Here is a 23,183-nt window from a genome sequence, read left to right as displayed (position 1 = left end):
CCATTTGAGAGGAGAAGGAAATGAATCAGAGATTAAGACACTTGCCCAGTATTTCCCAGCAGGTAACCAGCGAAGCCAGGATTTGAGCCTCGGTCTGTCTGATGCCAAACTCTCTCCAACAGCTTCTTCAATGCTCTTTCCACTTTTCCATGACTGAGTGCCTCAAACATGAAATGTTCGTTGTTTCAAAGAAGAGGTACCACTCTGTCTTCACAGCCCCACATTCTGAGTAAAAATGCCAGTTTGTCAGTTGTATTTAGCAAAGATACAGTATGTAGTTCTGTCAATTGAGAGGGTTGTCAGTACACTAGTGGCCCCAGAAGTTTCCAGCAAATAGGCCAAGTCTTAGCCCAGCCAAACATGTCAGAAACCCAGGTCCCACTGCTGTCATCTGCTTTCCCAAAGGGCTGAACCAAGAAGGCCATCTGTAGGATGGGCACTGAGAGGTTTTCAAGCACCACAGAGCTTCACAGAAAAACCCAAATCCCTGGACTAGTCCCCCTCACTAACCTCACTCCCACCATTTGCCCCTCACTCCCTGCCACTTCTGTCTGGTTCCTGAAGCAAGCCAAGCTCATTCCTACTGCAGGACCTTTGCATTTGCTGTAACCTCTCCCAAAATGACTGTGCCTCCTGCCTGGAAGAAGCTTTTCCCAGATCTTCACAAGGCTTCCTGCTCTTTGTCATCCAGGCCTCAGACCACAGTCCTCTCCTCCAGGGGGCCTTCCCTGACCACTCCATCTAAACTAGCACCCCCAAAGTACTCCTCTTCATCACATCTTCATGCTTTACCTCTTTTATGGTGCTTAACACTAGAAGAGAAGATCCTACTCACTATTTGCTTATGTGTCTAGAAAAGTGCTGGCAAATGGTTGAATCTCAGTGAATTTGTGCTGAATGAATGGACAAATGAATAAATGAATGAATGGAAAAATCTTACTAATATTTTTGTAATAAGGATCCAGGAACCTATATTCAAAAAGTACCCTCTCCTTTAACAAGGGCAGAGACCACAAGAATAACACTGTGGTTGGTAACAACTTAACAACCAGCCAGCAGTTATATCTACACACATTGCTGGGCATGGTTCCAAAGCTAAAAAGGCACTAATTGCTTTTATATAAGGAGGTAGAAATGCAGTCCCTCCGTGTCCTTTAGTCCTGATGGTCTGCATTATCGTATCTGTTACCATATTAATTGTTCCTGTCTCACACAGCCAGTTTGGGCTTTATTCTGCATATGTCTGGGTTGGTGACAGGTTCCTAAACAGAGAGGAAATGCACTGGGGAAGCGTGTGTATTTGTGCCTGTGCCTGTGTGCCCATGCATGTGTCCATGTGTGTGTAAAAGCAGCGACACTCTGGGAAGGGTTAACTTGAGTCAGGCTGTCTATACTCAGGGCCCTAAGGCTGGCCCAGGAATGGGAGGGGGTGCCTGGAAGGTGGAGCGGGCTTGGCTTGCATTAGCTGCCTTTTTCAAGGCAAGAGTACAAATGCTTGCCCAGTTGGACTGAGTGTGCTGAACTCAGGTCACCCTTACGAATGGCTGTAGAAGCCCACACCTGGAAATCGCTGCCTGCCGGCCCCGCCACGGCAGGTTGCTTTTGGGAGACTCTCCAGTCATTAGAGGCATGAGCCGAGAGTGAGCAGTACGCCAGCTCGCCAGCACTTGGTGGAAAGCTGCAGGCAAGGATGGATGTGGTCGACAGCCTTCTTGTGAATGGAAGCATCACTCCTCCCTGCGAACTAGGGATCGAGAATGAGACGCTTTTCTGCTTGGATCAGCCCCATCCTTCCAAAGGTAGGTGTCCCAGACTGCTATTTTAATTCAGAAAACTATTAAGTTGATGGAGAAATCAGCAAAGGCAAGGCTGATAGAGAAAATATAACAATGTCCTCATGAGACAAGCCTGGATAAAGTCATGTGTTCAGAAGTTTGGATAAGAGATCAAAAAGCAGAACCGAGTTAAATATTCTCACTGTCCCCTGGGATTAATGTATAGACTTGGGGGACAAAAGCAGTGGGAGGAGAAGCTGACATGTTGCAAGAAAGGAGTGCAAGTGTTGAAGCTTGAACTTACGGAGCATTACAGAAAAGGTGCTGTCACAGTCTAGTTGTTACCTTTTCTTGGGGGAAATCTGGCGTGAAGAAGTGATTACAGCAAAATAGCACTTAGCAGCTAGGAAAGAAAGCAATCACTATTCACTGGAGAAGCTTTGTTCTTAAAAAAAAAAAAGTGGTTCCCCAGCGACCTTTTTAGAAGCTACTGAATCACCCTGTGCTCGCCTCAGTTCCTTTCTGCCAACTACTGCTAGTACAGGGATACTTGGGTTCAATGGTGGACACTTCAGCAAAAAAAAAAAACATCAGCGGGAAACAACTGCTGGCCTGCTTCGTGAGCTTAGGTTTTAAAATTCTGCTCTCATAACCTCTGTCTCTCTGTTCATCTTTGCAGAGTGGCAGCCGGCGGTGCAGATTCTTTTGTACTCCTTGATATTCCTGCTCAGTGTGCTGGGGAACACGCTGGTCATTACGGTGCTGATTCGGAACAAGAGGATGAGAACAGTCACCAACATCTTCCTGCTCTCCCTGGCTGTCAGCGACCTCATGCTCTGCCTCTTCTGCATGCCATTCAACCTCATCCCCAACCTGCTCAAGGACTTCATCTTCGGGAGCGCTGTGTGCAAGACCACCACCTACTTTATGGGTGAGTTGCCGCTGGGGATTCTTTCCTTCCGGAGCTTGCCGCAGACCCCACTCAGCTCCAGACCCTCTCCACCCCTGACCGCCTCGGTGGAGGAGCCCTGCTGAGTGTAGCAAACAGAACAACTGGCTGTGAGGGGCTGTGTGCAAAGATGCAGGCACTGGCTGGACGGCAGGCCAGTCCTCATCTGTCCCTGGCAGTGAGTCCCTAACAGGACGTTTCAGAGGTCAGTTTCAGAGAGTGAAAGGAGTTGACAAGAAACCACAGATGAGGTTGGTTTTGCTTCTGTTAGGAAGAAAGAGGGAATCTGCCACATGGCAGATTTGCCCTGATCCTCCTTGGAAGTTGTTAATGGTGTTCTGAGCCCTATCCAAGCTTTTGGCTGTGGCCAGGGTGGTGGAGGGTTCTTCCTGTGGCTGCTTTTGCTTTCCTAGGGAACAGGGCCTATGTGAACATCAGTTTCATCACAGCTGTAACCTCCCTCCTCAGAGTTCACTTCCCCGTCTGTTCCCCAGAGAGCTGGGACCATCTCAGGCAGACACGGAGAGAGGTGTCCACTGCTGAGTGAAGAGCTGAATTTGCTTCTGGGGCCTGTGGGTCACTAGCTCATGCCTCTAATGACTGGAGTCTCCCAGAAGCAACCTGCCGTGGCGGGGCCGGCAGGCAGCGATCTCCAGGTGTGGGCTTCTGCAGCCATTCGTAAGGGTGACCTGAGTTCAGCACACTCAGTCCAGCTGGGCAAGCATTTGTACTCTTGCCTTGAAAAAGGCAGCTAATGCAAGCCAAGCCCGCTCCACCTTCCAGGCCCCCCACTCCCATTCCTGGGCTGAGATAAGCCCCTCTCTGCCTTTGCCAATCAAAATGGTGGTGATGACAAAAATCACAAGAGTTAATGTTTTTAAACACTTTCTATGCACCAAATGTACTACTTGCTTTTATTTCTTTCTATAACCTTATCTCCCAACCATCCTATGAAGTATCTACAGTTATTTTTCCCCATCTCACCATGGAAGGAACAGAGGCACAGAGAGGTTAATAAAGTGTCCAAAGACCTACACAGGTGGTAAGCCACAGAGATAGGATATGAACCCAGCTCAGCAGCTGCCCCCACAGTGAGTGAATACATGGCCTGTTTGTCAACTGCTGTGGCTTTCCTGAAGCTAAACAGAGACAGGCCTCTTGGTCCCCTCTGTCTGCCAAACTGCCTTGTCCATCTCTAGTTATGGGGGAAGAGGAGTGGTGGGAAATGAGGGGGAAGTTGTTTTGTTCTGATCTAAGCCTTGCAAAATATGCAGAGTTGAGTCGGGCTAGGGCGGTCTTCAGGGCCTGGAAAGCTTTAAAAGCCTTTATTTCTTCCAGTTGAGGAAGAGGGGTCCAGCTCTGACAAAACAATGATGACGTACTGATCTGTGTGCCTCAGACAAAAACCCCAAGAAAGTGTCAATCCTGGTCCAAGTTCTCTGAGAATAAAAATGGACTTGCAAATGAAAAGGGTCCTTATTAAACAATGAAGCAAAAATAATAACTAACATTTCATAGTGCTTTAGGCCTTCAAGATCCATCCATACATATCTTATAATAATATAGTCAAGAATCTTAGCCAGGGTGTATGAAAGGAGATTTAAAACGGTGCCTGTGTAGTTGCATACACTGTCAATGTGCTAAATATCACAGAATTGTTCTCTTTAAAATGGTTAATTTTATGCTATGTGAATTTCACCTCAACAAAAAAACTGTTTTTAAAAATAGCTAAAATGAAAAGCAAGATCATTCTGAAAATGTTTGCAGTGCCAAGATGGTTTTGTTGGATTTCTAATTCCAGTGATTTCAGTTCTTCCCTTAATTTTGTGTTCTCCTTAATACTATTCATAACAGTTAATGTTCAATAAACTCCTAATATGTAGAAGAAAAAAAGAGTCTTGCCTGATGGCGGGTTTATAATTACAGTGGATTACTTACCTGACTGAGGCATTTGGGGCTGTACTGTCTAATGTAAGGTCATCAACTCCTTAGGGTGCCGTTCCCATTCATCCTTTTTTACTATGTGTTTTTTCAATAAACTACATTTTGAAATTTGTAATGTTTCACTCTTAAAAATAGTCTGTACTAGAAATTTTCAGAAAGAGTTTGAATGTCCCCAGCCTAGACCCCATTTCCTTTTGGGGCCACAGTCCTTGAGAATCTGAATTATAAGGTCAACTTAACTATTCAGACCATGCGCAAAATTAGAGCTTTCCTGTGGTTACTCCAAAACCTCTTCTGTGGGATAGAAGCATATTTCAGCCCCTTGGTTACTAATTAATGAGCGATTTTAGCCTAAGAAGGAATTAGGTTGTACTCAAAAGTTCAATAAACTTATCTAAAAATTGGCAGTAAGATGTATTTGCAAATACATTTCTTGACCTGCCTTAAATTCCTTTTGGAACAAAGCTGGGAATAAATAAATCATTGTTTAAACATATACATACAGGATATTTCTTTACCCTCTGAGCATTGTCCTTGGATATCACACTGTGTGGACCAGATATGCTTATGCATAGTATATGCAAATAAACTTTGGGTTTCAGAGCTGACATAACCGACTTCTTTGTTCCTTTCCCAGGCACCTCTGTGAGTGTATCCACCTTTAATCTGGTAGCCATATCTCTAGAAAGATATGGGGCAATTTGCAAACCCTTGCAGTCCCGAGTCTGGCAGACAAAATCACATGCTTTGAAGGTGATCGCCACTACCTGGTGTCTCTCCTTTACCATCATGACACCATACCCAATTTATAGCAACCTGGTGCCTTTTACCAAGAATAACAACCAGACCGCGAATATGTGTCGCTTTCTACTGCCAAATGATGTTATACAGCAGTCCTGGTAAGGTTGTGCATTGTTTATGTGTTTAATAGAACTTGATGTTATTTTGCAGTTTTTATTAAAAACTGGAATGCAGTATCCAGAGTGGCTAGGGGATCCTCTGCCTGGAGACTTTGAGGAGGATCACGCTAATTTCTTTCTAGGATAATAATGATAGCAAAAACTTAAGAGTACTGTTTGAAATACCATACAAATGTGAATTCAACTAATCCTCTTGAAATCCTAGAGGATAGGCACCATTATTGTCCCCATTTTACACGTGAGAAAACAGACCTGGAGAGATTAAGTACATTGCTCAGGGTCACAAACCTACCAGAGACAGAACCCTGTACTCGCGCACACCGCAATGTGCTTCTGTTGTTTAGTGCAGGTTTCAGCTTGATGTCTTGGAGGGCTATGATTTTCTAAGAGCTGAAGACAGCGCAGAGGATGAGTCCCAGATACCATGTGTTTTTTCTCAGAGCAGCAGCTATGGTATTTGCACAGAGCACTTTCCTAGAAATAAACAGGCAAGATTCTAATACCTGGTTCTTTGCTTCCTAGCCTGATGGCAAGTTCAAGTAGCCTCTTGGGTTCAGGTGCTTTATCCACACAAGGGTATAATATAGAGATATTTTTTTATCTACCTCTTTGGGTGCCTGTAAGATTCAAATGAGAGCATGTGTATGAAAATGTCATTAAGTATCTTTAAAAAGCCACACAAACACAGACTACTGTGTTTACATGATTCCTGTTTTAGAAGCAGGGAGCTAGACATTCAGAAATGGCTCTGTAGATAATCTCTGCTTTCTTGGCCTTCCTTTTTTCATTTCGGCCAAGTAACACACACAAAAAAGAATTATGTGCAAGTGAGAGGGACATTTGCAAGACTTGAAAAGGAATCTTATCAAAACATGTCCAACTGAAATGAGAAATGACCCAGCCACTGTGAGTCTCTGACAATTTTATGGCCTAATCAAGTAACCTTACACATGCCAGGCTGCAAAAGTGATTTAGGGACCAGACTCATGACAGAGAAGGCTGTGATACTTCAGGAATCAAACATGTTTAGAGAAAGCATAGCTTTGCCCTGCCAGGCACTTCAATGAGCATGCCACTGTGCCAATGGGTCAGAAACAGCCAGAATTCCATATTTTGTAAAACCAAGGAAGTTTTTCTTCTTTCCTACCTATGCATTTGATGATTCTGTTGTTATAAAGTCAACAAATGGTATGTGATGATTAAGAACACAGGTTCTAAAATCATATTGCTTGGGTTCAAATCCTACCCTTTCCACAAGCTGTATGACTTTGAACAAGTTACTTAATGTCTTTAAGTCTCAGTTTCCTCATCTATAAAATAGGTATTATGAAGACAGTACCTACCTCAAAGATTATTATGGGAGTTAAATGTAACTTTATATAGATATATATATATATATAAAATGATGCATAAGTATAAAATGATATATAAAATAACAAATAATATATAAATATAATATATGTAAATACTTAGCATGGTGCATAGTACACTTTATAAGTCTTCAATGAATGTAAGCTTTGTAATTATTATTATGTTTTTGGTAACAACTTTACTGAGATATAATTTACATACTCTCATTTTTTTTAAGCTCTCATTGGTTTTATACATACACTTGTTTCAGGCACAGAATTATATTGCACTTGTCCAATTTAACTAATTCTTCATGAGAGACTTTATCTGGAAAAAAAAGAGAGAAGTAAACAACTTCTAATGTTTGAACCTCTGGACATGGACTTTCCAGGGATATTAAATACTTATAATTAATGTGTTTGCTCAGACCAATTAAAATGATGAGGAACCCAGTATGCCATCCCATCTGAGTTTGAAATACTGGAGTTGCTGGTAATTGGATTTCTTTTCATTTTATTAGGCACACATTCCTGTTGCTCATCCTCTTTCTTATTCCTGGAATTGTGATGATGGTGGCATATGGATTGATCTCTTTGGAACTTTACCAAGGAATAAAATTTGATGCTAGCCAGAAGAGGTCTGCGAGAGGTAACTATCTTTTAGCTGTATGTTTATGTTAAAAGATCACAAAAGCTTATTTCCTGTAACTAAAACAGATACAAGCAGGGTGTTTACTGGAGATTTTCAAAAGTGTTCTTAGGAGATTCTGTGTCATAAGGCTTAGCCATGAGACCTAGTGTCTCTATTTCCTCATCTGTAAAATTGAGAAATGCTTCATCTCAAAAGGGTGCTGTGGGGAACAAAATGAGATAACACATATAACCCAATTATAAGCCAAGGGCCCACGTGTCCCAGACTTTCTGTACTGATGCATCCAAATGGATCCCCTTCAGCAACCAAAGCAATTACAATTCCAGTCTCCCATCCTTTCTCCTCCTTTTCTTTTTCACATTGCTGTTGCCACAAAATTTTAGACCTTCCCATTCATTTCAATCCCTATCCACTAAAATTTACCCCAACACCTTTGTTAACATATACATTTTTCCCCTTCTCAGGCCACCCCTTCTCTCTGATCTTCAGCATTATATAACTTACGTGTCTCTTTAGTTTTTTTGGCTTTTGTTGATTTTTTTCCCATGATCCAGATTCCTCAGAGTGAAAGCAGTCCAGAGACTGACCAGGCGAGCAGGACCCTTCCCCTGAAGAGCTAGGGAAAGGAAGGAGAAGAGTGTGACTATTCATTCTTAGTAATTGTTTATCCCTATAATCTAAATGCATAAAATATTCTCTTATAATCATACATTATGTATATCATATATTATGCATTACTTCATTAGTTTTAAGTAGCTTTTCATTGGAAGGAAAGGACTAGTTAGTTGGTAAAGATCACTACTTACCCATGGCAGGGCAGGCGCAAGGTTTCCTTCCCAGTTCTTCAGTTCAGGCTTGGTTTGGCCCCTTGACGGAGGGGACAGGGGTCCCGTGCCTTCTGTCTGGTGTGACCCAGCCGCAATAAGCGATGTCACTTGCTCACCCAGAAAGGAAACCGAGCACCGGCGGCAGCGGTCGGTACGAAGACAGCGACGGGTGTTATCTGCAGAAGGCCAAGCCCCAAAGGAAGCTGGAGCTTCAGCAGCTGTCCGCCACCAGCAGCTCCAGGGCCGACCGCGTCCGGAGCAGCAGCTCCGCGGCCAACCTGCTGGCCAAGAAGCGGGTGATCCGCATGCTCATGGTCATCGTGCTGCTCTTCTTCCTGTGCTGGATGCCCATCTTCAGCGCCAACGCCTGGCGGGCCTTTGACACGGCCTCTGCCGAGCGCCGCCTCTCGGGGACCCCCATTTCCTTCATCCTCCTGCTCTCCTACACCTCCTCCTGCGTCAACCCCATCATCTACTGTTTCATGAACAAACGGTTCCGCCTCAGCTTCATGGCCACCTTCCCCTGCTGCCCCACCCCTGGTGCCCCAGGGGCTAGAGGGGAGGTGGGGGAGGAGGAGGACGGCAGGACCACGGGGGCGTCCCTGTCCAGGTACTCCTACAGCCACATGAGCGCCTCTGCCCCACCCCCGTAAGTGGCCTGGACCCTCCCGTGCAGAAGGAAGGAGGGGAGTGAGGGAGAGGGAGAGAGGAGGACAGGAAAGGGAAGCAGGAGGAGGCAGGAAGTGAGGGAGAAGGAAGCCTCCATTTCCAGTGGGAGCTGTTGCTTGTCCGCTTTCTATCCCTCATCTGGGCCCCAGAACAAAACTAGGGTGGGGCACTGACTTGGTTTCTAGGCAATTCAAGGCAGGCAATTTTCAAAGTCAATCACCATCAGCAAAACCTCAGCAAGCCAGTAAGTGGGGTCCAACAGGGTTCATGTTGCAAACGCAATTGCCAAGCTCATGCTCAGAATGGAGATATGGACCCTACTTTAGCTTTGGAAGGTTCTAGCACGTCCAAGTTGGGCTCTCACTCCCCAGAGTAACACATTTCTATGCTCTGCTTCATCTGCCGATGCAGCATTGTGGAGGCTGCTTTGCCCCTGGGGAGTCTACCAGACTTTCATGTACATAATATAGCCACCCCCTCATCGAGACCACAGAAGGGACCATGGAGCAAATCCCCTCCTGGCCATTTGCTACAAGAAGAGAACAGCATGACTTCTTGAGGTCAGTCGAGGACATTCAGAGACATGATAGCATAAGGAACATTGTCCAAAAGATGGAATTTGAACTTATATTTCTAAAACAAAGAGAGTATGTGGCATAGAGCCGACTGGAATGCTATCTTACTGTAACGAATGTTAACAGCCAGAGGTGCATAGAAATATTTTTTTCTACTTTAATGATATATATTGCTTAGCTTCACCTTAATCTGGTGATATTAAACCCCATGGCTTCTTTGCCTTAATTTAATTTCTCCTGCTAATCTGGTACTTCCTCTTTTGCAGAAAGACGGCAAGATACAAAGGGAAGTTGTAATCTGTGTGAACCTGGCCAAGGGTGGAAACATGGGTAGTCAGGCCCAGAATAAAAACTGGGACACTTGGACTCGATTAACAAGTAGCTTTTGAATGCCAAAGCTGTCTATGCCTTTAAATATCATCTATGTTTTTGTAATTTATTCTATTAATTTTATGTATATGTGCAAACTGAACATATAAGTATATTCTTTATATATATGTATACTCTTTGCTGTGTTTAAAAAAAGAAAAAAAGAATAGTGAATGCTTGTTGAAATTCACTGTTACCATTTTACATTCTTTCCCAACCATTGGAGTTTCATGTGAACTTCTTTTCTTTGCAAAGTTAGTGTTGAAATCCCTCTCCTCTAAATCACAAATCTCAATTTAAATTAAAACATGAGCTATGCACTTAGATACCAGGAAGTGCATTTCTAGAATAGAATGTATCAATACAATCTACCAGCACTTTTTTTTTTTAGGGCAATATTGTCCTGTCTGCTAAAATAAATTAACACAGACATATTTGACAGAAATACATTTACATGCTAGCATAGGAGGAAAAAGTAGGAAGGAAGAGAAAGAAGAAGAAAAAAGAAGATGGAAGGAAAGAAGAGAGGGAGGGAAGAAAGGAGAGAGAGAAGAAGAAAAGGAAGAAGGAAGGAAAAGAAAGGAAAAATGTTCATAGCTTCTAAGCATCTGACAAGTGAGCTTTCCGTTTTCTTGATTTCATGGAGCTGTGACCATCCACTGACCCCAGCCTGACATTCTGACACTCTTCATGGTGCACAGGGACAGTGATTTCAAATATTTAAAATAAAAAAAAACAACCCACAATGTGGAAGGGAGAAAGGGGAGGACAGGTGGCAAAAAGCGATCATGTATAGGGAACAGGACATTGTATAGTTTAAGAAGATGTACGTGTCAGCATTGGTTTCTAGGGGGAAAACTGTGCTAATGGACAAGAAATTATTGAGAACATGACCATTTTCTACAGGGTACTTTTCCAGACAGGTTAGTTTTGCTATTCTTCAGACTGCAATATAATCTTAATATTTGTAACCAGTCATCTCAAAGATTTCAAGGTAAAAATTCAACTGACTAAAACCTGTATCATTAAATGATTATGATAAAGAGTGTAAGGAAAGAAAATGTCTCCAATATTTGAGAAAATCTTACAAATCTTCAATTTTCCTGTCAGAGAATAAACTTTCCCTTCTGCCAGTATGAATATCTAAATGAAACAAATTAGCTCCACCATGATTGGGAGCCTCTGGACCATCCAAAGGTGTGTTAACCTTAAGATAAGGTTGCCAATTTTAGCAAATAAAAGTACAGGATGTCCAGTTAAATTTCAATTTCAAATAAAGAACAAATAATTTTTTAGTACGAGCATGTCCCATGCACTAAAATGCTCCTGTATTTTTTTTCTGGCAACCCTACTTTAAAGTAGTTTTAAAAGCACAGAAAAAAATAAATAAGTTTTCCCAGATAAACAATAATAAAATGCCTCTGTTCTCTAAATTTATTGGAAGGTTGTTCACTTAATGGAAGCTTTTTTAAAAAATAAGAAAAATGCTATTAGGTTTCAGAATCTGTACCTGACCTGTGGGAATGGTGTTATCCACAAGTTGGTTTTACTTTAAAAAATATATATTTTAAATATAAAGGTATTCTAGCATTTGGTTGAGTAAACTGCCTTTATTTCATGCTAAAGTGTATTCCTAACTTGAAGTAAAGTGACCAGTATCATTAAGAAAACAGATTCACCAAGTTTCTGGTATTTTCTAATGTCTTCTGGTAACTAACTTCCACTCATCACCAGAGTGGTAAATTGCAATCTGAGCACTGGAATGTGTCTTTGATCTTTACTGAACCCATGTGTCCCAGTGGCTCCTCTGTGGTAATCGTCATAATAAACTAGTAGTGGCGAATGCTCAGTGCATGTATCTATGTGTTGGTTACACATGGTCTGTGTGCTTCACATGTATCCCCTCGGTTCAGTTAAAACATAATCATGAGGGGAGTGACAACAGCTGTTGAGCTTCCACTGTATTTCCTGCCAGTGTTTTGCCCTGTGCTTTGAACGCCGTGAATGCTCAATAAATGTTGTGACTGACTTTGGCTTTGCCTCCTATGCCTTTGGGAATTCTCTTTCTGTGCAGAGTAGTGGTTCTCAACAAGGGTGCAGCACATTCTTGGGGTGTATCAGAATTTCTAGAGGGCTTTTTACAACTCTACATGTCTCCCCACCCAATATTTGGCTGTGTGAGCATTTGCTGCCATCTCTCTCTCTCCTCTTTCGCTCTCCTCCTATGTGTGTGTGTGTGTGTGTGTGTGTGTGTGCATGGGCATGTGATCAGAGATGATACAGATGGGAAAGTGACATGCCTGTGAACAGTGCTAAGACACAGATTTTTAGAAAGGGCCAGGAAAAAGGACAAATGCTATATGATTCTACCCACATGAAGCATCTGAAGTAGTCAAAAGTCACAGAAACAGAAAGTGAAAGGTGATTACCAAGGGGCTGGGGGACAGAGAACTAGTGTTTAGCAAGTATAGAGTTTTGATTTTTCCAGATGAGAAAGTTCTGGAGATCTGTTGCACAACAATGTAAATATACTTAACACTACTGAACTGTGCACTTTAAAATGGTTAAGATGGTAAATTTAATGTTATATATATTTTTAACAAAATTTAAAAAGTGGGGAGGGGACTAGTCTATTGGCCTATAAAATCTCTCAGGTTTGCTCCTCCCTGTCCTCAAATCCTTTAAGGAGATTTGGAAAAAAACATTCCTAATCCATGCTAAAGTACCCAACTCACTCATTAGGATTGATAAATATTATTCAAAGCACACCTGGCTCCCTTAGCTGTTCCCTCGCACCTGTTGCTCTCCTGTCGTAGGCCACTGGATGCATCTCAGCTCCAACAGAGGTGCTCCCTCCCTCTGCTTCCTTGATTTGAATGTCTCTGGCCCCACTGGCTTCCTGGCCACCCTTAAGTAGAACATAGATTCCAGGTTTCCTGAACCAGCTCCCACAGCCTAGGGCCAGCCCTGCAACTCCACAGCTCACCATCGCTCTTAGCAGCCCAGCCTGGGAGGGATTTTAGGTCCTCCTTCTTGCCCAGAAAGAAAAGTCAGACAGGTGTCAATTATCCAGTACTCAGCATTGTTCACAGCACATGACAGGTGCTCAATAAGTGATTTGGGAATGAATGAATGAATGCGAAAATGAATGAATACATTTGAATGGAGTTGTTCCTCAAGACCAGTCCTCTCTGGGACACTTGGGGAGGGCAGGCCATCCTAACTACAGGCATCTTGCACAGAGTGCACAGTAGTGCTTGATAAAGGGAGTTGCTGGCTGGGCAGCTGCACTCTGTTTCCAATCCTCCACGCTGTGCATGAAGTCCAGCCAATCTTGCTTCAATTTCACGGCCCATAAACACCTCCCCTGTGGGTAAAGAGGATATACTCTGCACCACCAGTCCAGAAATCGGTGTCCCAATCTTATCCTGTTGCTAACTTGCTGTGTGGCTCCAGGTAAGTCACACCTCCTAAGGCTCAGTTCCTTCATGTGCAAAATGAGGGGTCACCGCTTCATCGCTGATACTGACTTGGTGGGTTCAAATTTGCTAAGTCCTTTTATCATTCCACACCCTCCCTTAGTTTTGTTGGCACCCCACTGACTTTGCAATCAGAGGAGCTCCCTGGCACCCGAGCATGGAACCACCTCTGAGGAAGGCTTGGCCTCGGAGACACCTCGGACAGAAGGCTGCCAGGGCAAGAAAGAAAAGCTCCCAGAGAGGACTCTGCAGGCTCTCCGTCCCTCCTAGGTCACAGCTGCCAGGACCAATGTCTTGGAGGCCAGTCCCTGGAACACCAGCTCCATTCCCATTGAAGTGCAGGCATAAAAATACACTCCCAGAGCAAATCTGGCCTGGGTGAAAGGGGTGCCAACAGTTATTAAAGCCTGCTTTATGCACTGTGCAAGTCACTGGTGATGGCAGGTGACAATAAACACTCAGAGAAGTGATGAGTGAATGTCTGCAACATATGGTTTCTTATTTAACTCTCAAAATGTGTGTGAGGCATTATTTTCCACTTCACAGGTGAAGAAATAGACACTCAGAGAGCAGGTGGTAATATGTCCCAAGGTCAGGCACCTAGTGGGTGAAAGAGTCAGGATCAGACCCCACTCTGATGCCACCAAGCTGCTATGGGGGTCAGGTGACATTTGGTGATCTGGGTTCTCACAATGCTTTAAGTTCCTAGCCCTTGTGCTGTAACAATACCAAAGAAGAGAAGTCCCAGCTCTGTCCAGTTCCCTCCCTCTCCCACTGGCTTCTGGCTTGCTCTCTCTGAGCTCCCTGGATGTGAAGGGTTTGAAAGCTGGCTTCTGCACTTGTGCCCAGGATGCTTCTATCTCTGTATTTATTTTTAGAAGGGAGGTAATACACTTTGACACCTCACAGGGAAGCCGAGGGATAATATCAGTAAATAAGCTTTCACCTCTCTGGCAAATTATCAGCATTATTAAAGTAGATCTATTTTCTCAGGATCCTCGGAAAAGAGAGAACTACAGACCATCTTATCCCTCAGCCTGCAGTGTAAAGTTTCCCCCTTCACCTGGTACCTTTTCATAAAGTCCCCCTTTTCTGCTGAAAAGTGCAGATTATAGTTACCAGAAGGGCATCTCCAGGATGCCCAGATGTCCCCAGCAAGCCTAAACTCCTCATATCTAAATGGAGCTATTTGTCATATTCCAAACCAGTTCTGATTCTCTCTGCCTGCTAATTGCACCCTCACTCTCTAGATTCTCATGTTCAAAATCTGACTCGTCTTTAAAAAGGCAGTATCAGAAGGTGGTGGAGAACATGAACTTCAGGGTTGGGAAGACTCGAATTCATATCCCAGACCCAACACTCACCAGCTGCAGGATAGCAGGCAATTACTCAGCCTGCAAGTCTTAGAATCTTCCTCTGTAGTACTTATCTCATAGGGTTTTTATGAGAATTGAATTACATTAAATAATATTAAAGGATATTAGTTACATTAAACTTACAAGGATACTAAAGGGCTTTTTTCCAGACTCAGACTGTGGCTGTGGACAGGAGTGACAAGTTGTGCAACATTCCAAAAGACGAAAGAGATGCAGTTAAAAGATCATGAAGCCTATTCTATAATAGCTGTCTCTTCACCTTTCTCCCATCCCTAGAAATACAAGAGAGAGAAAGAGACCGAAATTTTTTGAAGATGGTTGTCAGCTGAGTAGACAGGGAATTCTAAGCCTCTTCTCTCACATGAAACCAAGCAAGAGTAATGTTAAAAAACACGGATGTTTGGAAAGGGTGGACTTTTTGTCAGAAGGAAAAACTGGTATCTTATTCTTCCTTCCATGGGACGTCAATTTAGGGGAATAGTTCGAAGGGAACGTGGGTCTCCTGGATTCAGGATTTGTTTCTCGTACCCAGTGGTGTGATCAGAAAGAGCCTGCCTGGAGCCTGATTTCCAAAGATAGAAAGTATCAGTCCATTTGAGCTGCTATAATATTAACATCATGGGCTGGGTAGTTAAACAACTGAAATTTATGCCTTATAGTTCTGGGCTCTGAAGCCCAAGATCGAAGTGCTGGCTGATTTGGTTCCTCATGAGAGGCTTGCAGAAGGCTGCCTTCTTGCTTGAAGGATGTCCTCAAATGGAAGAGGGAGACCATCTCTCTCGTGTCTTTTCATCTAAGGGCACTAATCCCACTCACGGGGGCTCCACTCTCATGCCCTGAGGACCTTTAAAGGCTTCACCCCCAGATACCATTGCATCGGGGCTTAGAGCTTCAACATGTGGATTTTGAGGAGATACAAACATCCAGTCCACAGCAGAGAGGGAATTGGGCAGAGGTCCCTGGGCCCAGCAGACAACCCAGAGGCCTGGCCATTCTGGGGCAGGCAGAGGTCATGTGAGCTGTGCCAACAGAACAGGAGCTGACGAGAGCATGCATCACCTGCAGGAGGAAACCAGGCAGCACCGGAGGCCCCCACATAGTATGTGTGCATGGCAGAGAGAGACCCTGAAAACCTACAATGAAAACTGCCCACAAGAGAGAGCCAGCCTCTGCACCTCTGCCATGACGGGCTGAAGAAGAACCACAAACAACATGACCTTTGCCCCTGTACCATGCACCCCTCCTGCCAGCCTTGAGAGGAGGAGATGGAGCGAGGAAGAGAGAGAGAGGGAGAAAGAAAAAGACCATCAGCTTCTTTTCCACTGTAGATGCCTTGCCTGAGGCCTAAGTGACTTAGAGGAAAGAAGAGAAGCTCCAAACTGGAGGCGAGATAGAAGGTTTGATTTCTGTTGTGCTAAATACCTGAAGATTAAGTTGTTCCCAAGAAGAGAGGAAAGAGATGGGGAAAGCTATGGGTCTGTCATGGTGGGGGTGGGGGTGGTGATATCTAACAGACAGACATTTAAGACAGGAGGAGGAAAAAAAATAAACCGATTTCTTGACTGCTCCATATCTTTCAATAAATGTGCTCCATGTGAAGAGTGTCTGGCAGACAGTATGTGCTTAACGAATGATAGCCATCATAAGTGATATCTAAGACATCAATTTCAGTTATTAGGACACCAGGTCTAGCTTGTATTTTCAGTTTTTATTGAAAACACCGTAATCAGAATTTCCTCTGTTGCTTACCACACAGAAAGTCACAGCAGATGTTCAACGGGCCTCCCACCCCCAATTCCCTCTCCCCTCCAGATCGCCTTACTCACCTCACTGCCTGCAAGTCCCACTTCCTTAACGTGGAGGGGACGACAGTCCCCAGCAATGGGGGGCTGACCTTCCTTTCGCCTTCCTTCCTTATTAGTTGATTTCCTCTTCCTTTCAGGACAGATCACTTGCTGCTCCCCAAGCACCCTGTACTCACACCTCCCTCAGTTTGGAATGTGCTCCTTTTCTCTTTGGCTCCTCCTGATAAAACCAGCTCATTCTTCATGGCTTAGCTCACATGCTATCAGAACCTCCAAAATCCTCTATTGGAAAGGATTGCTCCCTTGTCTGACCTCTCTTAACACTGTCTTTGAATACTGCTTGTTGTCTACCAAAAGTTCATCCCACCCCACCTCACCCAAATCCTCATTGCTTGAATTCTGTACTCTTGTATTATGTGCAGGGGAAAAACTCCAGCTCCCCTGTGCTGGACCTGTGCTACACATAACAATCTCATTCTCTTTTGTTAGTTGTGGGCTGGGGGTAAATTTGTGTCCTAGTGCTAGCTAGTGATGTTTAACAGCATGCTTTCTAATTAAAAAAAAAAAAGGCTTAATTTGTAGTAAGTTTCCTCATGTTCCCACCATGGCCAATTTCAAGTTACCAGTGGGACATGATAGAATGCAGAGAAGAGCTGTGCATTCCCACACCATTTTGTAGCATTTCCACCATGCCAATATGATAAACACAAAAAACATCAAAAGCATAGATAGCAACTAACTGCAGTAAAATAACTAGAAAGTGATGCATTTTGGGTATTTATTACCAAGTTTCCTGAAAATTTAATAATTGGTTCTAGCAAGCCAGTAAAACCCATCTTTAATACATTGGTTCTTGCCAATTGTTAAAGACAGAATGATGGTGTTCCCTCACAATTCATAAGTTGACATTTAACCACCAGTGTGATGGTATTTGGAGGTGGGGGTTTCTGGGAGGTGATCAGGTCATGAGTGCAGAGCTCTGATAAAAGGGGTCAGTACCTTTATAAAAGGGACCTCAGATAGCTGCCTTCTGTCATGTGAAAACACAGCAAGAAGAAGCTATCTATGAACCAGGGAGTGGGTTCTCACCAGACCCCAAATCTGCTGAGCCCTTATCTTGGACCTATCAGTATCCAGACTGTGAGAAGTAAATGTTCATTATTTTTTTAAGCCACCGAATCGATGGTATTTTTTTTATAGCAGTCTAAGGGGACTAAGATACTAATGAAACACAGGAAGAAGTCTGCCCAGTGTTTCTGGATTTATTGGACAGTTCTTGTGGCATTGTGCTTCCATGACAAATGACCCCACAACCCAGCACGGAGCATTATATGAGAAGGTTTTCAAAGCATGTTTGACGAATGAATCCCTCACCTATAAAATAAAAGTATTTTAACTAGATTTGTGGTTTCAAATTTAACACAGAGAAACCTCTTTTTCCCCAAGCAATTCTGTATAGAAACTCAAATGGGAAAGGAATAATAGTTCTAGTTGAAGGAATGGGGGCTCAGAGACACTTCCTTAGATTCTCAGTGGAACCCCTTGGGTTCCACAGCACATGGTTTGAAAACCAGTAATTTAGCTCCATTCCAAGACTAATCCTATGTGATCCTAGGACTTGCAAAATCAGCCTGCCTTCCATTAGGACTATCCAGTCATGTCAGTTAAGCTTGGCCTCCCAAGTTCAGGGCTTTAATTTCCAGACTTGCTGTGCCCTTGGCTCTGTTGAGTGAGCAGACCACTTCCCATCAACCTCTCAAGTACAAGCGCCTTCATGCATCGTTCAGGCCCAGCAGGCCCACCCACCAGACTCCCCGTGTGGTTTCCTGCCAGGGGTGCACTGGCCCAGCGTGTACGAGCCGTAGCCTTGGCGTTGCTGTCTCTCCTACAACCAGAACAACTCCCTGCCCCACTCTGAGAGTCAGTCTCTCCCAGACTGGCCTGTCCAAGCAGTGAGCATAGTCTTGCTCTAGCCAGCTGGGATTACTGGAGTTTTCTAGTCTTCCAGCTCAAAAATAAAGGCCCTGGCTTGGTTCTGACCCTCCATTAAAGGGCTGTGACTTCATAGTTTCCAGTCTCCCCCAGCAGAATGAACTACCTCTCACCCAAGGTCTATCCCAACCTCCAACTCTTTGGACTCCTCAGTCCGGATGGAAGTTTACAGAAGGCCCCTCCCTCTGGGCTTTTTATGACATCAGCCCAACCCATCAGCAACAACCGGAGTGCCTTTCCCAGGTTTTGTACAGCCAGGTCTTCCCTCAGTTGCTAGTTTATACAGCTCACATTTAACGCCTGAAGAAGGAGCCCTGTGGTCTGGTGGAAGCCCTGTGGTGAGGAATTCATGAATCCCTCCCCATGGACCACAGCATTTAGCTATGAGGAGACCCTGGGACAGTCTGTCCAACATGCCTCCTGTTATGGCCTGAATTGTGTCCCCTGCAACTTTGTATGTTGAAATCCTAACCCCAGTACCTCAGAATGTGACTGTATGTGGAATTAGGGCCTTTCGAGAGATGATTGAGTTAAAGTGAGACCTTTAGGGGAAGTCCTAATGCAATCTGACTGGTGTCCTGATAAGAAGAGGAAATTGGACACACAGAGAAAGACCAGGGATCAGGAGCACAAAGAGACGACCGTGTGAAGAGGCAGAAAAAGGTGGCCATCTGGGAGCCACAGAGAGGACTCAGAGGAAACTAACCCTGCTGGCACTGTGATCTAGGACTTCCAGCCTCCAGAATTGTGGGAAAGTAGATTTTGGTTGCTTAAGCCCACAGTCTGTGGCATTGATAAGGCGGCCCCAGCAGAGTGAGGAACCTCCCCTCCCTGAGGACCACTCCCATTCCCGGGGCCCAGCCCCAGCCCAAGCTGGCCAGAGAAGATGGAGCCTCAGAAACGCCCCTTCTGCAGAACCAGCCAGCGCCCCTGAGAGCCTGAGCAGTCCTGACACCTGCTCCCAGATCTCTTCTCCCTCAACTGCTCTGTCCTTCCCTCTCCATCTCTAAGTTCGTCCCTCAAGCACTGAAGCAGCTGCTGCAACAAGAAAACAGCCAGTCAGGGGGCAAATAAGCAAGACGGGTAGGTGAGAGCATGGACGGCAGCTGAGGGAGCTTCATTCAGCCTAGCGGAAAAATCCCCCCAGAGCAGAGCCCACGATCCCGAGACCTAATTCCGCAGGTGTTTTATTGGGCTCCTTCCAGGTGTAAGGTTGCCAGATAAAATACAAGAGGCCGCTTAAATTTGAATTTCAGATAAGCAATGAATAATGCTTTAGCATAAGCCTGTCCTGGGCAATGTTGTACTTTTAGTTCCTAAATCTGGCACCTGCCTCCAGAGGCTGTGGGGCAGGGCTGGGGGGAGCTGGGAGGAAGGGCTGGGAGGAGGGAAAGCATGTATGATCAAGCACTGCACACACTGCAAAATCCCCCAGCGTGGATGCAGCCGGAGGAGATGGCTGGCACCCGCACATCGGAGGTGCTGAACCAATTAGGGGAGGACAGGGTGCCTCTGGGGTGTGTGCTTGGCTACGACCCAGACCTGCAGCCCCTCATTTGGAGTCAAGTCAAAGAATGTCGGTCACATTAGCTTCCTGTTGCTCCTGTAACAAGTTACCAAAAACTCAGTGGCTTGGAACAGCACAAACTTACTATCTTACAGTTCTAGAGGTCAGAAGTCCAAGATGGATCTCGCTGGGCCCAAATCTTGGTGTCAGCAGGACGGCGTTCCTTCTGGAAATCTTCGGGGAGAACTCATTTCTTCCCCAGCCCAAGGCAATATTGCAGGGATGCCCTGTGATAAAACAAAAGCAAGAGAAATGGTGTTCTCAAATGTTAGTTTATAGGGGCATGGGAAGAGTTTAATACAGATGCGGAGCAGGAATATGCCCTTCTAACAAACTCTCCAGGACATAGCCACGTGGTGGCTCACGGTACACCCATTCTGGAGCTTCCTCTTCCTTAGAAGCACCCTAGCCTGTGAGCCACTGTGGGGGCAGTGACTGAGTCACAGGCTGTAAGTGACCAGGAGGAAGGCGGTCAAGGGCAGGGAAAAGGATCTTCAGGAGGCGTCAGGAATAACGGAGCTGTGGCATCGCCAGGGAGAGCATCCTCGCCCATGTAGCCGAGAGCATTCCTGTGGGAACAGGGAGGAAGGCGGCAGTGGTGTAACAACTACAAGCCAGACTCAAGAGCCAGACTGAGTCACTGCGGATCCTCTCCCCTGCTAGTTGTGAGCCCTCAGGCAAGTTTACCACCTCTCTGTGACTCCGTGCTGTTGTCTGTGAAATGGGGCCAGAAAGCAGGGTAGCCTCTGAACGGATGAAGGTGGTCATCTTGTTAAAAAGCACCTAGACATTGGCGGAGCCAACATGGCGGCGTGAGTAGGACAGTGGGAATCTCCTCCCAAAAACATATATACTTTTGAAAATACAACAAACACAACTAGCCCTAAAAGAGAGACCAGAAGACGCAGGACAGTGGCCAGACTGCAGCTACACCAGCGAGAACCCAGCGCCTCGCGAAGGGGGTAAGATACAAGCCCCGGCCCTGCGGGACGCGAGCGCCCCTCCCCCCAGCTCCCGGCGGGAGAACAATAGGCAGAGCGGGAGGGAGACGGAGCCCAGGACTGCCGAACACCCAGCCCCAGCCATCCGGGCCAGAGCGCAGACACAGTATATGCCCAGGGGGCCCTGGATACTGGGAGAACAGGGGGTAGACCTCAGAGCGGGTGCTGAAGCTGATGCCCCTGTGACAAAGAAAAGCGGGGGCTTTTTTTGAAAGTCTTAAAGGGACAGGGACTTAACAGCTTGACGGAAACAACCCAGGTCACAGTACAGCAGCTGGAAATTACAGGGAAAACCGGGTGCACTAACCCCCTGGGCAACAGCTCTGAGACCCCTCACGGAGGCAAACAGTCAAGCAGCCCCCCCATCCATCACCCCACCGGGCGCTGCGAAAGCAGAGAAGCAGCCTGAGACAAATTCCGCCCACAGAAAGGGAAATTTCTCCCTTCCGGCCAGGCAAGACACAAAGACCCACTCTACACGCAATTACCCAACACAAGCCACTAGGGGTCGCAGTTGCCCCAGTAAAGAAAGGCCAGTAGTAAGTGAAAATTTTGGCCCTCCCAGCTGACAGTCAATAGCACCTGTCAACATGAAAAGGCAAAAAAATATGATTCAGACAAGACTAACCCAGACAGCTTCGGCATCTGCTACATCTTCCCCTGAGAAGGAATCTGGGGAGATAGATTTAGCCAGTCTACCTGAAAAAGAATTCAAAACAAAAGTCATAACCATGCTGATGGACTTGCAGAGAAATATGCAAGAACTAAGGAAGGAGAATTCAGAAATAAAACAAGCTCTGGAAGGACTTCAAAACAGAATGGACGAGATGCAAGAGACCATTAATGGACTAGAAAACAGAGAACAGGAACGCAGAGAAGCTGATGCAGAGAGAGATAAAAGGATCTCCAGGAATGAAAGAATTCTAAGAGAGCTGAGTGATCAATATAAAAGAAATAATTTAAGAATCATAGGCATTCCAGAAGAAGTAGAGAGAGAAAAGGGGATAGAAAATGTCTTTGAAGAAATAATTGCTGAAAATTTCCCCAAACTAGGGGAAGAAATGGCCTCTCAGACCACAGAGGTACACAGAACTCCCATGACAAGGGATCCAAGGAGGGCAACACCAAGACACATAATAATTAAAATGGCAAAGATCAAAGACAAGGACAAAGTATTACAAGCAGCCAGAGAGAAAAAAAAGGTTACCTACAAAGGAAAACCCATCAGGCTATCATCAGACTTCTCAACAGAAACCCTACAGGCCAGAAGAGAATGGCATGATATACTTAATGCAATGAAACAGAAGGGCCTCGAACCAAGACTACTGTATCCAGCACGAATATCATTTAAATATGAAGGAGGGATTAAACAATTCCCAGACAAGCAAAAGTTGAGGGAATTTGCCTCCCACAAACCACCTCTACAGGGCATCCTACAGGGACTGCTCTAGATGGGAGCACTCCTAAAAAGAGCACACAACAAAACACCCAACATATGAAGAAGGGAGGAGGAGGAATAAGAAGGGAGAGAAATAAAGAATCATCAGATTGTGTTTATAATAGCTCAACAAGCGAGTTAAGTTAGACAGTAAGACAGTAAAGAAGCTAACCCTAAACCTTTGGTAACCACAAACTTAAAGCCTGCAATGGCAATAAATTCATACCTTTCAATAATCACCCTAAATGTAAATGGACTGAATGCACCAATCAAAAGACACAGAGTAATAGAATGGATAAAAAAGCAAGATCCATCCATATGCTGCTTACAAGAGACTCACCTCAAACCCAAAGACGCGCACAGACTTAAAGTCAAGGGATGGAAAAAGATATTTCAAGCAAACAACAGAGAGAAGAAAGCAGGTGTTGCAATTCTGGTATCAGACAAAACAGACTTCAAAATAAAGAAAGTAACAAAAGACAAAGAAGGACATTAC

At 44.9% G+C, this 23,183-nt stretch overlaps 1 protein-coding gene and 1 long non-coding RNA gene across 3 annotated transcripts; one reads left to right on the top strand and one right to left on the bottom strand.

Moving 5' to 3' along the window:
* The first annotated feature begins 1,669 nt into the window (after positions 1-1,669).
* On the top strand, positions 1,670-10,409 carry CCKAR (cholecystokinin A receptor). The gene is made up of 5 exons (XM_036900552.2): positions 1,670-1,799; positions 2,455-2,706; positions 5,306-5,567; positions 7,459-7,586; positions 8,537-10,409. Exons 1-5 carry the CDS (start codon positions 1,691-1,693, stop codon positions 9,067-9,069), a joined length of 1,284 nt encoding a protein of 427 aa, XP_036756447.2. The 5' UTR covers positions 1,670-1,690; the 3' UTR covers positions 9,070-10,409.
* Positions 7,150-20,997, bottom strand: LOC118920122 (uncharacterized). 2 transcript variants are annotated; one of them, XR_008997711.1, is made up of 4 exons: positions 20,299-20,997; positions 8,396-8,592; positions 8,094-8,205; positions 7,150-7,265 (listed from the first exon to the last, which is right to left on the bottom strand). It is a non-coding gene; the product is annotated as an uncharacterized LOC118920122 (long non-coding RNA). The 2 variants fall into 2 exon arrangements; XR_005027771.2 differs by lacking the exon at positions 20,299-20,997 and adding an exon at positions 16,711-16,806 and having other exon boundaries at positions 7,176-7,265.
* Between the last annotated feature and the right edge of the window lie 2,186 nt (positions 20,998-23,183).

The sequence above is a fragment of the Manis pentadactyla genome, chromosome 5, assembly GCF_030020395.1.
Source record: "Manis pentadactyla isolate mManPen7 chromosome 5, mManPen7.hap1, whole genome shotgun sequence".
Lineage (NCBI taxonomy): Eukaryota > Metazoa > Chordata > Mammalia > Pholidota > Manidae > Manis > Manis pentadactyla.
This window is presented reverse-complemented; position numbering and strand designations above follow the sequence as displayed.

Bases quoted from the DNA above. Each gene is read 5' to 3' on its own strand.
- CCKAR (XM_036900552.2), top strand. From the start codon at position 1,691: ATGGATGTGGTCGACAGCCTTCTTGTGAATGGAAGCATCACTCCTCCC. The intron at 1,800-2,454 runs GTAGGTGTCCCA...TCATCTTTGCAG, and splicing joins TCAGCCCCATCCTTCCAAAG to AGTGGCAGCCGGCGGTGCAG. The intron at 5,568-7,458 runs GTAAGGTTGTGC...TCATTTTATTAG, and splicing joins GATGTTATACAGCAGTCCTG to GCACACATTCCTGTTGCTCA.